Source organism: Ylistrum balloti, unplaced genomic scaffold, assembly GCF_031769215.1.
Source record: "Ylistrum balloti isolate Yb309-2 unplaced genomic scaffold, AGI_CSIRO_Ybal_v1 Utg369690, whole genome shotgun sequence".
Taxonomy (NCBI): domain Eukaryota; kingdom Metazoa; phylum Mollusca; class Bivalvia; order Pectinida; family Pectinidae; genus Ylistrum; species Ylistrum balloti.
This window is the reverse complement of record NW_026781926.1, coordinates 712,973-727,231: the sequence shown is the minus strand read 5'-3', so window position 1 is coordinate 727,231 and position 14,259 is coordinate 712,973. Positions and strand designations below refer to the sequence as shown.

Genomic DNA, 14,259 nt, shown 5'->3' with positions numbered 1-14,259 from the left:
AACAGACACAGACTTGCCAATTTGAAGTGAAATTGAAATTAAGACAACGGCTGTATAAAGTCAATACTGATATATGCCGATTGGACAATATATACATTATGGAAATGACACATTTCAAAATGAAAAGGAAAAATATGAATAGCAATTAAGATAAGAGAAAAACTGCCGCTTGGGTATATGCAATGCTGAGGTCGGAAAAGTCATTAATTCTCATATTTAGCATTGATCTCAACTGAGAGCAAAAGCATTAAAATAAAACGCTATAAGGCTTGTTGTATTCAGAGTAAAATAAAATTCATTTCTATGTGACAACAGTGCTGTACTTTTACCAATAAGTCACAGCTTAGAATTAAAGCATTATGAGGATCTCACAAAAAGCTATTGATTATTTGTTCAACAGTTCTAGGGTAGAGGTTTTCAGTAATATATTCATCAACCTCCCTATTTTGGAAGGAGACACCTGATTTTTTTACTCTGTTTTAATGATAATTCATCTGTCAATCTTATTTCTTGTAAGTGATTGAAAAAAAAAACAAAAAAAGATCAATTGGTCTTCCAGAATGAGCAGCTTAAAATATGTTGTTTTACATAGTATAAGATGCCAAAAGCAGGCTGATGAAAGTACTTCTCTGAAGCTTGATACGATGAATAGAAATTTCAGAACAATGATGAATGAATACAAATACACATATTGATTACATTTATGATATATGTTTTACAATTATTAATAATCAGATTAAACATCTCAGGATTCATACCATTCTACATTTAATCTATAAGCTCCCTGTGATAGATACTGACCTGCTAGGATGCGTATGATACGTTTTTTAGACATTATTTCCAACTGGTTCTGACATCGTCGTTTCAAATCTTCGATTGTGAGTTCCTGAAAATAAACACATATGGAACTGGTCACACATTGGTCAACAGAATAATACTTCTAAGGTCACAAAGTATTCTACAACTTGATACTACCAAGGTCACACCTGTAGCTGTACCCTACAGTGATACAATCTACTCCCCACAAAACATTTAAACTTGTAGCTGTACCCTACAGTGATACAATCTACTCCCCACAAAACATTTAAACTTGTAGCTGTACCCTACAGTGATACAATCCACTCCCCACAAAACATTTAAACTTGTAGCTGTACCCTACAGTGATACAATCCACTCCCCACAAAACATTTAAACTTGTAGCTGTACCCTACAGTGATACAATCCACTCCCCACAAAAACATTTAAACATGTGATACAATCCACTCCCCACAAAACATTTAAACTTGTAGCTGTACTGTCCACACACATCTAAACCTACAGTGATACAATCCACTCCCCACAAAACATTTGAACTTGTTGTAGCTGTACCCTACAGTGATACAATCCACTCCCCACAAAAACATTTAAACATGTAGCTGTACCCTACAGTGATACAATCCACTCCCCACAAAAACATTTAAACATGTAGCTGTACCCTATAGTGATACAATCCACTCCCCACAAAACATTTAAACTTGTAGCTGTACCCTACAGTGATACAATCCACTCCCCACAAAACATTTAAACTTGTAGCTGTACCCTACAGTGATACAATCCACTCCCCACAAAACATTTAAACTTGTAGCTGTACCCTACAGTGATACAATCCACTCCCCACAAAACATTTGAACTTGTTGTAGTTGTACCCTACAGTGATACACTCCACTCCCCACAAAACATTTAAACTTGTAGCTGTACCCTACAGTGATACAATCCACTCCCCACAAAACTTTTAAACTTGTAGCTGTACACTACAGTGATACAATCTACTCCCCACAAAACATTTAAACTTGTAGCTGTACCCTACAGTGATACAATCCACTCCCCACAAAACATTTAAACTTGTAGCTGTACCCTACAGTGATACAATCCACTCCCCACAAAACATTTAAACTTGTAGCTGTACCCTACAGTGATACAATCCACTCCCCACAAAACATTTAAACTTGTAGCTGTACCCTACAGTGATACAATCCACTCCCCACAAAACACTTCAACTTGTAGCTGTACCCTACAGTGATACAATCCACTCCCCACAACTCACTTAAACTTGTAGCTGTACCCTACAGTGGGTAGAACTCCCCTTTGGAGAACACAAATATGCAAAATACACTGTCATGATACATTGGCCTTGTATGGTTACCATGGATATTAAAATCGGACAGGGCTTTGTTTATTTTATATGACAAAGTGATAAAATTGTCCTACTAATATAACCATTTCTCTGAGGACTGTTAAAAAGCTACTAATTAGGATTCAACATACAACAGTTCATTTGAAATCCTGTAGAACTACACAATGGCGTAAAGTAAAGAGAATTTTATAGCACTAGAATTACACTGTAACACTGGAAATTAGATTTACTCCTACCATTGAAAACACATCTAGTGAAAACCAACACATAATTGTGTCACAGTTTCCATCTGTTGAAATATTATCAAAACATTGATATTCAAATAAAGTGAAACTCCAACCATTTCAAATACATTTCTATATTCAAATTTGAAAAACATCAACATTAAATGTCAAGATCGAGTATTCAGGAAACAGTAAAAATATGAACATGTTTGAGTATGTTTTAATGCCATGGATCAATCTATCATCTTATTACAAACTTAAAATAGGTAATATCCTGTTATTTGTGCTTAACTGGCATAAATTAATCTGGTTGAATACAAAACATTGAGGGACGTGGCGCCATGGGAGACTCTTTTGCTTTTGTTACTATATAGATGCCACCAACATCATCAGCTTCAAAGCCTAAACTTATCAATTTTAAATTCCTTACCAGCCAATCCCTTCCTTTATCTTTGTTAATTTAAATAGGTAACTATCTACCTGTGTTACCTGTCAAGAGAACTGATTAACCCTGTAGCCAGGTGCAATGTTTATACCCTCAGTCTACAGACAGTGCTACTGCACTCTTAAACAAAATCAAGTAATCACCTAACACAACTAAATCAAGAAAAAAACACCACCATAAAATGGAATAATTTATTTCTTGTACAAATATTTTCAAGAGATAAAAAACAGTGGAGTACTTGTAGTAGTAATGTGATAGCTGTGGCCAGCTCTGGACCAGGACAAGCACAGAACACATTTTATCATGTAAATTGATGTTGTGGGCTTTTCCTTTGTTTTTTCAACCAAATGGCTTTAAATAAGGTCATAATTTTCAGAAAATGAACATTCTTAATACCTCTTTATTTTCTTTTTATTACAAGTTTTTTAACATCAGTTGGTATTTAAACCAAGACCATAAATTGCATGGATTTTACGACCCATATCTTCATCAAAGATTGCAAAGACTATGGACCATAAAACTTGAATGATGGGTTCGAGGAGGTCACACAGCCTCTAGGAACTGCACAACAATTAAAAACACCAACCCTTACACTGTACATATAATTTTGATCAAATAGCATTGATATGATTTGGTTGTTAGATATCATAATCTATGTAATACAAGAGATGACACCATAGGGACTAGGAAAGAGGTATAGAAGGGACTTCCATCAGCAGGCTGTTACACAGTAGAGGGAGATACACTTTTAGTGGGGAGAGCTGGGCGTCTTAATTTCCCAGGTTTATTAGTGTTGTCATAATAACATGATCTCATATCATTAAATGATGTTCAATCAATTTAGTTTGACCTTGACCTGACCTGTATACAGCTAATTTCTGACAATGACATGACCCTTAACATAAATTATCATTAACCTACATATTTACATAATTTATATTTGACTTTGACCTTGACCTCATCATTATATAGCCTATTTTTCACCTTGACCTGACCTTTATAAACTTATCTCTGACCTTGACCTGACCATTACACAGTTCAGCTTTTGAAATGATGCCTTAGTATTGTGTATATCATCTGAAATGGAAGTCCCATTGTTTATTGGGTTTACTTCCATAGCATGTCACCATGTGACTGGATATATAACAAAATATCACATTGATCTTCCATGTCTTCTTCAGTGAGCCAAAAACAATGTTCAACCTTTCAGTAACTACAACTAAAAGAAGGTTTTTTCTTCAAGAAAATCACAGGAGTCAAGACCGAGATTATAAATGTAAATTTCAAAAGCAAAAGTTATGTTCAAAGTTATAGCAGATTGAGATACATACTATAGTAGATACATGTCAGGTACTGAGGAGATAATTACAGAATAATTAATTAATTAATTAGATTAATGAAATATTCAGCAGATTAAAGATATCATAGACTGATGTCAGATACAGTAGATTAAAGATACCCTACATTGATGTCAGATACAGCAGATGAATGAAAGTAAGTTACAGCAGAGAAGTCTTAAAGGTCACAGATCAGTCTTAAGGGTCACAGATCAGTCTTAAGGGTCACAGATACAGATAAGTCAATAGACTGACAGATTAGTTTTAAGGGTCACAGATCAATCTTAAGGGTGACAGATAAGTCAATAATGTGACAGATAAGTATAAAGTGTGACAGATAAGTCTTAAGGGTGACAGATAAGTATAAAGTGTGACAGATAAGTCTTAAGGGTGACAGAAAAGTCTTAAGGGTGACAGATAAGTCTGAAGTGTGACAGATAAGTATAAAGTGTAACAGATAAATCTGAAGTGTGACAGATAAGTCTTAAGAGTGACAGATAAGTATAAAGTGTAACAGATAAGTCTTAAGGGTGACAGGTAAGTCTGAAGTGTGACAGATAAGTCTGAAGTGTGACAGATAAGTATAAAGTGTGACAGATAAATCTTAAGGGTGTCAGATAAATATTGAAGGTGACAGAAAAGTCTTAAGGGTGACAGATAAGTCTGAAGTGTGACAGATAAGTATAAAGTGTAACAGATAAATCTTAAGTGTGACAGATAAGTCTTAAGAGTGACAGATAAGTATAAAGTGTGACAGATAAGTATAAAAAGAGACAGATAAGTCTGAAGTGTAACAGATAAGTATAAAGTGTGACAGATAAGTATAAAGTGTGACAGATAAGTATAAAAAGAGACAGATAAGTATAAAGTGTGACAGATAAGTATAAAATGTGACAGATAAGTATAAAGTGTGACAGATAAGTATGAAGTGTGACAGATAAGTATAAAGTGTGACAGATAGGTATTAAGTGTGACAGATAAGTATAAAGTGTGACAGATAAGTTCTAGTGTGACAGATAAGTATAAAGTGTGACAGATAAGTATAAAGTGTGACAGATAAGTATAAAGTGTGACAGATAAATAAGTAAGTAAGTAAGTGATAACTCATCCTATAAAAATAATAACTACATTAATTATATTTTTATTTGAATTATTACATCCCAGAAAACCAAATATTTTGTGTAAGGAATAACCACAACATTCCACATATGACAGAGTTAAGGGTCACAGCACTTCTAACTACACTGAGGTCAGTATCCTGTCATAATCCTAGAACTTAGGAAGGGATTGCGCGGTGAACTTTACAGTAAGTAAATGTGTTTAACATATTTACATCCTGTTTTAAATATTTAAGATATCTGAACTTTTGGGTCCAAGAGCAAATTAGTATCTGCCTGGTTGTATAGTGGTGGGGAAGGAGAAGATGAATAAGGGATGAGGGATTGAGTGATAAGGCTGTTTTGACAACACATCAAACAGAACATTCATTGACAGAAAATGAAATTTGAAATTTCTCATCTGTTAATCAATTCCATTTTCAGTTTTCTAGTTTAGTTTAGTGGGATATCAATGCTGTTTTATTTGAACAGCTGTACAGCTTTACAGGAATCTTGTCTTGGACAAGATGAAAAAAGAAAGAACATGCATCATTGGTCTTGCTTCACATCAAAGCAGCTAAGATCTTTCAACCTCACACTCCACGGTAGTTTATCTATAGACAAAGTTTATTACTTCAATCTCCATTATCAAAACAGAAGCTTCTAAAATGAAGTAAACTACATACCAGGCAGGGGTTTTGATCCCCCTTCCCACCGCGGCCACCCTTCAGGTCAGCTAAGTTTACCTAGTCAGATATCCCTACTTCAACCCTATGTTACCTATATTTTTAACAAAAATTTCGTCTAAAGCTGAAGCATGTCATATTGACTATTTCATATTAATATTTACACCATTTCTATTCCAAATCAGAATTTCACACGTAAACAAACTGCCCAGAAATTCCCAACTTCCGCTGTAAAATTCAAAATAAATCAGTTTGTATATACACATATTTTTGACCCTTTAATGTTTTATAACATATGGTCCCAGGGTAAACCTTCATCAATCTCATACTGTGCTTCAATTCACTCCAAGCTTCTCCAAATATTTAGATAATTTCTTTTTCCATGAAAAGACTTAAACTACTCATTAGAATCTGTTGGGTTTACATATTTTATTTCTTCCATAAATCTATCCAAGACTCTAATTACAAGATCTTGGGAAGTTTTTACACAAAAATTCTTTTGGATAACAAATGATTTTTACATTAAAATTAAATTTTGGTGAACATCTGGTTTTCCAGTTTTGGTTCCTTCTAACCAAATAATCTGAACAGCCGTGCAACAAATTTTGGCAGCATCTAAAAATAGATATAACAACCCATAAAACTAAGGAATTTATGAAATGACTGAAAGGCAAATTCAATTTACATAGGAAATTGTCTTTAGAATTTAATTCAAGATTTGTTTGAAAAGCTGTGGCTAAAAAAAAAATTAAAAAGGAATTACAAAAATGGGTGCCATTTTGAGAATTCATAATCATTACAGAATCCTGAAAAGCTTAATTTTCAAGACAAGAGCTCTTAGGGAAATGGAGGGGAATCAAGACATAGATGGAAAAAGTGTCACTAGTCAGGTTCTAAGTGGGTAAATTTACTGTGTCTGACCATGTTGCGTACATTGTGACAAATCAAATTGCGGCCTTCCAAGGGGACAGGTTCCAGTCGGCGTCTAGCTACGACGTCATAAAGCCGGGCCTCCGTGGAATTACCGCCGATAAATGACAATTTTATTTTTTCTTCATACAGGGAATTGTCAAGTTCTCAGCTGTAGTGTGTCTCTTACAAATAAATAATCCTGTGACCTAAACACCAGGGACCCGAGCAAATCACTAAACACCACATCGAATCCAAATCTTTTATACTCACAATCTGATTTTTTTGTGCAAAAATTCTCCTAATATCTTTCTTTATGTGTCACTGAGGGAAAAAGCCTCAAGTTCCGTAGGCAGGACAAGTGACGACATTTTGAATTAGCTGAGTGGACAATGGACAACATATACTTACCTGATCTTGCTGTTTATATCTCATATGAAATATCTATTTAGATTAGGAGTTGACTTTGTTTTTTTGACAGTTCCTGGTTTTTAAGACAATTTTATTCATCAGAGATGGTTAGGACTCTGTTGTCCTATGATTCCCAGAGAATGGTCCAGTGTTACTCTGGGACACCCAACATCAGAAACATAACAACTGTCGACTACCTGAAACTTTATGTCAAAATCATGGAATTAAACCCATGTCTCTTGTTAAAAAGTCTGTGTATTATTAAGTGACAAATTCAATGCATCCACTGAAATAAGTGTAAATTCTTATGATCATCTGTGATTGTACTATCTGTGTGTAAGGTATCTGTGATTGTACTATCTGTGTGTAAGGCATCTGTGATTGTACTATCTGTGTGTAAGGCATCTGTGATTGTACTATCTGTGTGTAAGGCATCTGTGATTGTACTATCTGTGTGTAAGGCATCTGTGATTGTACTATCTGTGTGTAAGGCATCTGTGATTGTACTATCTGTGTGTAAGGCATCTGTGATTGTACTATCTGTGTGTAAGGTATCTGTGATTGTACTATCTGTGTGTAAGGTATCTGTGACTGAACTATCTGTGTGTAAGGTATCTGTGATTGTACTATCTGTGAGTAAGGCATCTGTGATTGTACTATCTGTGTGTAAGGCATCTGTGATTGTACTATCTGTTTATAAGGTATCTGTGATTGTACTATCTGTGTGTAAGGTATCTGTGATTGTACTATCTGTGTGTAAGGTATTTGTAATTGTACTATCTGTGTGTAAGCTCTCTGTGACTGAACTATCTGTGTGTAAGGTATCTGTGATTGTACTATCTGTGTGTAAGGTATCTGTAATTGTACTATCTGTGTGTAAGCTATCTGTGACTGAACTATCTGTGTGTAAGGTATCTGTAATTGTACTATCTGTGTGTAAGGTATCTGTAATTGTACTATCTGTTTGTAAGGTATCTGTGATTGTACTATCTGTTTGTAAGGTATCTGTGATTGTACTATCTGTGTGTAAGGTTTCTGTGATTGTACTATCTGTGTGTAAGGTATCTGTGATTGTACTATCTGTTTGTAAGGTATCTGTGATTGTACTATCTGTAAGGTATCTGTGATTGTACTATCTGTTTGTAAGGTATCTGTGATTGTACTATCTGTGTGTAAGGTATCTGTGATTGTACTATCTGTGTGTAAGGTATCTGTGATTGTACTATCTGTGTGTAAGGTATCTGTGATTGTACTATCTGTTTGTAAGGTATCTGTGATTGTACTATCTGTGAGTAAGGTTTCTGTGATTGTACTATCTGTGTGTAAGGTATCTGTGATTGTACTATCTGTTTGTAAGGTATCTGTGATTGTACTATCTGTGTGTAAGGTATCTGTAATTGTACTATCTGTGTGTAAGCTATCTGTGACTGAACTATCTGTGTGTAAGGTATCTGTAATTGTACTATCTGTGTGTAAGGTATCTGTAATTGTACTATCTGTTTGTAAGGTATCTGTGATTGTACTATCTGTTTGTAAGGTATCTGTGATTGTACTATCTGTGTGTAAGGTTTCTGTGATTGTACTATCTGTGTGTAAGGTATCTGTGATTGAACTATCTGTTTGTAAGGTATCTGTGATTGTACTGTGATTGTACTATCTGTGTGTAAGGTATCTGTGATTGTACTATCTGTGTGTAAGGTATCTGTGATTGTACTATCTGTGTGTAAGGTATCTGTGATTGTACTATCTGTGTGTAAGGTATCTGTGATTGTACTATCTGTGTGTAAGGTATCTGTGATTGTACTATCTGTGTGTAAGGTATCTGTGATTGTACTATCTGTGTGTAAGGTATTGTACTGTGTGTAAGGTATCTGTGACTATCTGTGTGTAAGGTATCTGTGATTGTACTATCTGTGTGTAAGGTATCTGTGATAGTACTATCTGTGTGTAAGGTATCTGTGATTGAACTATCTGTGTGTAAGGTAATTGTATCTGTGTGTAAGGTATCTGTAATTGTAAAGGTATCTATCTGTGTAAGGTATCTGTGATTGTACTATCTGTGTGTAAGGTATCTGTGATTGTACTATCTGTGTGTAAGGTATCTGTGATTGTACTATCTGTGTGTAAGGTATCTGTGATTGTACTATCTGTGTGTAAGGTATCTGTGATTGTACTATCTGTGTGTAAGGTATCTGTGATTGTACTATCTGTTGTAAGGTATCTGTGATTGTACTATCTGTAAGGTATCTGTATCTGTGTGTAAGGTATCTGTGATTGTACTATCTGTGTGTAAGGTATCTGTGATTGTACTATCTGTGTGTAAGGTATCTGTGATTGTACTATCTGTGTGTAAGGTATCTGTGATTGTACTATCTGTGTGTAAGGTATCTGTGATTGTACTATCTGTGTGTAAGGTATCTGTGATTGTACTATCTGTTTGTAAGGTATCTGTGATTGTACTATCTGTTTGTAAGGTATCTGTGATTGTACTATCTGTTTGTAAGGTATCTGTGATTGTACTATCTGTTTGTAAGGTATCTGTGATTGTACTATCTGTTTGTAAGGTATCTGTGATTGAACTAACTGTAAGGTATCTGTGATTGTACTATCTGTTTGTAAGGTATCTGTAATTGTACTATCTGTTTGTAAGGTATCTGTAATTGTACTATCTGTTTGTAAGGTATCTGTGATTGTACTATCTGTTTGTAAGGTATCTGTAATTGTACTATCTGTTTGTAAGGTATCTGTAATTGTACTATCTGTAACTGAACTATCTGTGTGTAAGGTATCTGTAATTGTACTATCTGTTTGTAAGGTATCTGTGATTGTACTATCTGTGTGTAAGGTATCTGTGATTGTACTATCTGTGTGTAAGGTATCTGTGATTGTACTATCTGTTTGTAAGGTATCTGTGATTGTACTATCTGTGTGTAAGGTATCTGTGATTGTACTATCTGTGTGTAAGGTATCTGTGATTGTACTATCTGTTTGTAAGGTATCTGTAATTGTACTATCTGTGTGTAAGCTATCTGTGACTGAACTATCTGTGTGTAAGGTATCTGTGATTGTACTATCTGTGTGTAAGGTATCTGTGATTGTACTATCTGTGTGTAAGGTATCTGTGATTGTACTATCTGTGTGTAAGGTATCTGTGATTGTACTATCTGTGTGTAAGGTATCTGTGATTGTACTATCTGTGTGTAAGGTATCTGTAACTGAACTATCTGTGTGTAAGGTATCTGTGATTGTACTATCTGTTTGTAAGGTATCTGTAATTGTACTATCTGTGTGTAAGCTATCTGTGACTGAACTATCTGTGTGTAAGGTATCTGTGATTGTACTATCTGTGTGTAAGGTATCTGTGATTGTACTATCTGTGTGTAAGGTATCTGTGACTGAACTATCTGTGTGTAAGTTATCCGTGATTGAACTATCTTTGAGTGAGGCATCTGTGATTGAACTATCTGTGTGTAAGTTATCTGTGACTGAACTATCTGTGTGTAAGGTATCTGTGATTGTACTATCTGTTTGTAAGGTATCTGTGATTGTACTATCTGTGTGTAAGGTATCTGTAACTGAACTATCTGTGTGTAAGGTATCTGTGATTGTACTATCTGTGTGTAAGGTATCTGTGATTGTACTATCTGTGTGTAAGCTATCTGTAACTGAACTATCTGTGTGTAAGTTATCCGTGATTGAACTATCTTTGAGTGAGGCATCTGTGATTGAACTATCTATGTGTAAGTTATCTGTGACTGAACTATCTGTGTGTAAGGTATCTGTGATTGAACTAACTGTGTGTAAGGTATCTGTGATTGTACTATCTGTGTGTAAGGTATCTGTGATTGTACTATCTGTGTGTAAGGTATCTGTGACTGAACTATCTGTGTGTAAGTTATCCGTGATTGAACTATCTGTGTGTAAGCTATCTGTGACTGAACTAACTGTAAGGTATCTGTGATTGAACTAACTGTAAGGTATCTGTAATTGAACTAACTGTAAGTTATCTGTGATTGAACTAACTATATGATATCTTTGATTGAACTGTGTGTAAGCTGTGTAATCAAAGCTTACTGTACGTTTAAGCTAGCCATGTCTCAGTAAGCACACCACCGTAAGATATCTCTGATTGAACTGTGTGTAAGCTGTGTAATCAAAGCTTACTGTAAGTTTAAGCTAGCCGTGTCTCAGTAAGCCACACCACCGTGTTTCTTAACACAGTAATTGTTTACTAATGCCATTCATTCCTTGTTGATTAGCAGTAAAGCAGCGTTTATCTCCAGCTGATAATTTTATTTAACCTTCCCAATTTCCCCTGTCCCTAATTAGTGGCCTTAGGTGCCATAATACAGAATTAGTCAACTTGTAAGCATGTAGAGGAGAGTTAAATTGTCCATCTAACAGTACAATCAAGGCCTTACCGCTTACACATGTGCATCATTTATAAGGTAGCATCACCTTGATGCCCTAGGCTACAGTTGAAACATTGTCTATTGTTGAAGAAATATACCTGATGGACATGTTAGGACAGTTAAAGCTGGTGACATATAGTCATGAATGTGACAGGTAACATTGATGGTCAATCTTTGACCATTGGTCAGATCATTATAATAACTATAAAAAAAACTAGCATCATAAATACAGTCATTGTTTTTTTGCATATTACCTAGTTTTCATTCCACCTTGGGAAACCTGCCCATCAATACAGACCCTGATATGACCCCATTTTATTTGATAATTATTCATCAATTCACTGTATACCTGTCATTAACTGAACCTATCAAATAGCTGGCCAACAGTTTGAGCCAATTAAGATAATTTCCTTGACTTTTTTTTTCTCTTCTTTTATTTTTTCTAAAATATGTTTCCCTCGTGATCTAAATAGCAGTATCACCACCAAAATTTGTAATTATTTGCTGGACATCGGCCAATACCAGGCTGAACAAGGCATGATCTACGATGCCCTTGGGCCACCTCAAATTGCTTTTGCAGCATTAAAACAAAAGGTTATAAAAATTCCTTGACAGCCTGCAAGGCGACTGGACTGGCCAATCCAAATCCTCACATATGTCCAGTTTCTATTGATAATGTAATCCTGCCAGCTTGAAATGATTATAAAATTCTTATGAGGCTGTCAGATAGCCTCCTTAAATCAATGTAGACAAAGAGCTGACAAAGTCCTGACCAATCTACATACAAATGAAAATTTGGGATTGCTAGCCTTGGAAATGATTTCAATTGTCTGCGAATGCTACCCTAAATAGACTGAACTTTTCAAACCTGTAATTTTACAGGAGAATTCATTTGGGGGGTAAATATATAAATAACATGATTACTGTATGCCGACATCATGGCAGACCAAGGTGTCTGATCGACTCCACTAGCCTTTTCGCAAGTAATAAACAGTTGACTGAAGAGGGTAATTGTTCCAGAATTTCTCGACCAGATCTCCACTTCCATTCTTCTCTCGCCCCTGATGCCCAGGCAGCCATGTTTGCCACGCTCTCCATCAATATTTCACACAGCCAAGGAGTATAACTTCAAAAAATATTGGCACATAAAAATTATTGGCAGAAAATATGACAACTGCCTAGAACTAAATTGAACCTGGTCAGAAGTACAGGTGAAACAGACCGCACATCTACCTACAATAATTTAACAAGGCTTTCTCTCCTCCAAGGCAACAAACAGTTCAAATATTTGTTTTCACAGCATTTTACACTTAGGAGGGGTTAATACAAAACCTACAGTCTGCCATAGGTTCAATCTTCTTTGTAGCCACCAACATTAGCTAAGCCTCACACTCATCTCTTGTCCCATTCACACCCCACTCACACCCCACTCCTTTCCCACTCACACCCCACACCCTACTCCTGTCCCACTCACACCCCACTCCTTTCCCACTCACACCCCACATCCTACTCCTGTCCCACTCACACCCCACTCCTTTCCCACTCACACTCATCTCTTGTCCCATTCACACCCCACTCACACCCCACTCACGCCCCACTCACATCCAACTCCTGTCCTCCTCACACCCCACTCCTGTCCCACTCACACCCCACTCCTGTCCCACTCACACCCTACTCCTGTCCCACTCACACCCCACTCATGTCCCATTCACACCCTACTCCTGTCCCACTCACACCCCACTCATGTCCCATTCACACCTTACTCCTGTCCCACTCACACCATACATCTGTCCCACTCACACCCCACTCCTTTCCCACTCACACCCCACTCCTGTCCCACTCACACTTTACTCCTGTCCCACTCACACCTTACTCCTGTCCCACTCACACCCCACTCCTGTCCCACTCACACCTTACTCCTGTACCACTCACACACCACTCCTGTCCCAATCACACCCTACTCCCTTCCCACTTACTCCCCACTCCCATTTCAATCCCTTCCCACCCCCATACAACTCACATCCACTCCCTTTCCACTAAAATCCCACTTCTGTCCCACTCCCTCCCCATTCCCTTCCCACTCACACCCTACTCCCTTCCCACTCACACCCCACTCCTTTCCCACTCACACCCCACACCCTACTCCTGTCCCACTCACACCCCACTCCTTTCCCACTCACACTCATCTCTTGTCCCATTCACACCCCACTCACACCCCACTCACATCCCACTCCTGTCCCACTCACACCCCACTCCTGTCCCACGCACACCCTACTCCTGTCCCACTCACACCCTACTCCTGTCCCACTCACACCCCACTCCTGTCCCACGCACACCCTACTCCTGTCCCACGCACACCCTACTCCTGTCCCACTCACACCCTACTCCTGTCCCACTCACACCCCACTCATGTCCCATTCACACCTTACTCCTGTCCCACTCACACCATACATCTGTCCCACTCACATCCCACTCCTTTCCCACTCACACCCCACTCATGTCCCACTCACACCTTACTCCTGTCCCACTCACACCTTACTCCTGTTCCCACTCACACCTTACTCC

The 14,259-nt window shown here is 37.1% G+C and overlaps 1 protein-coding gene across 1 annotated transcript in view; it reads right to left on the bottom strand.

Moving 5' to 3' along the window:
• LOC132565079 (caspase activity and apoptosis inhibitor 1-like) overlaps positions 1–14,259 on the bottom strand; it is a 97,583-nt gene that overhangs the window by 60,322 nt on the left and 23,002 nt on the right. The window contains exon 3 of the mRNA XM_060229685.1: positions 802–886. Within this exon, the coding sequence (XP_060085668.1) occupies positions 802–886 (85 nt within the window). The remainder of the gene's footprint in view (positions 1–801; positions 887–14,259) is intronic.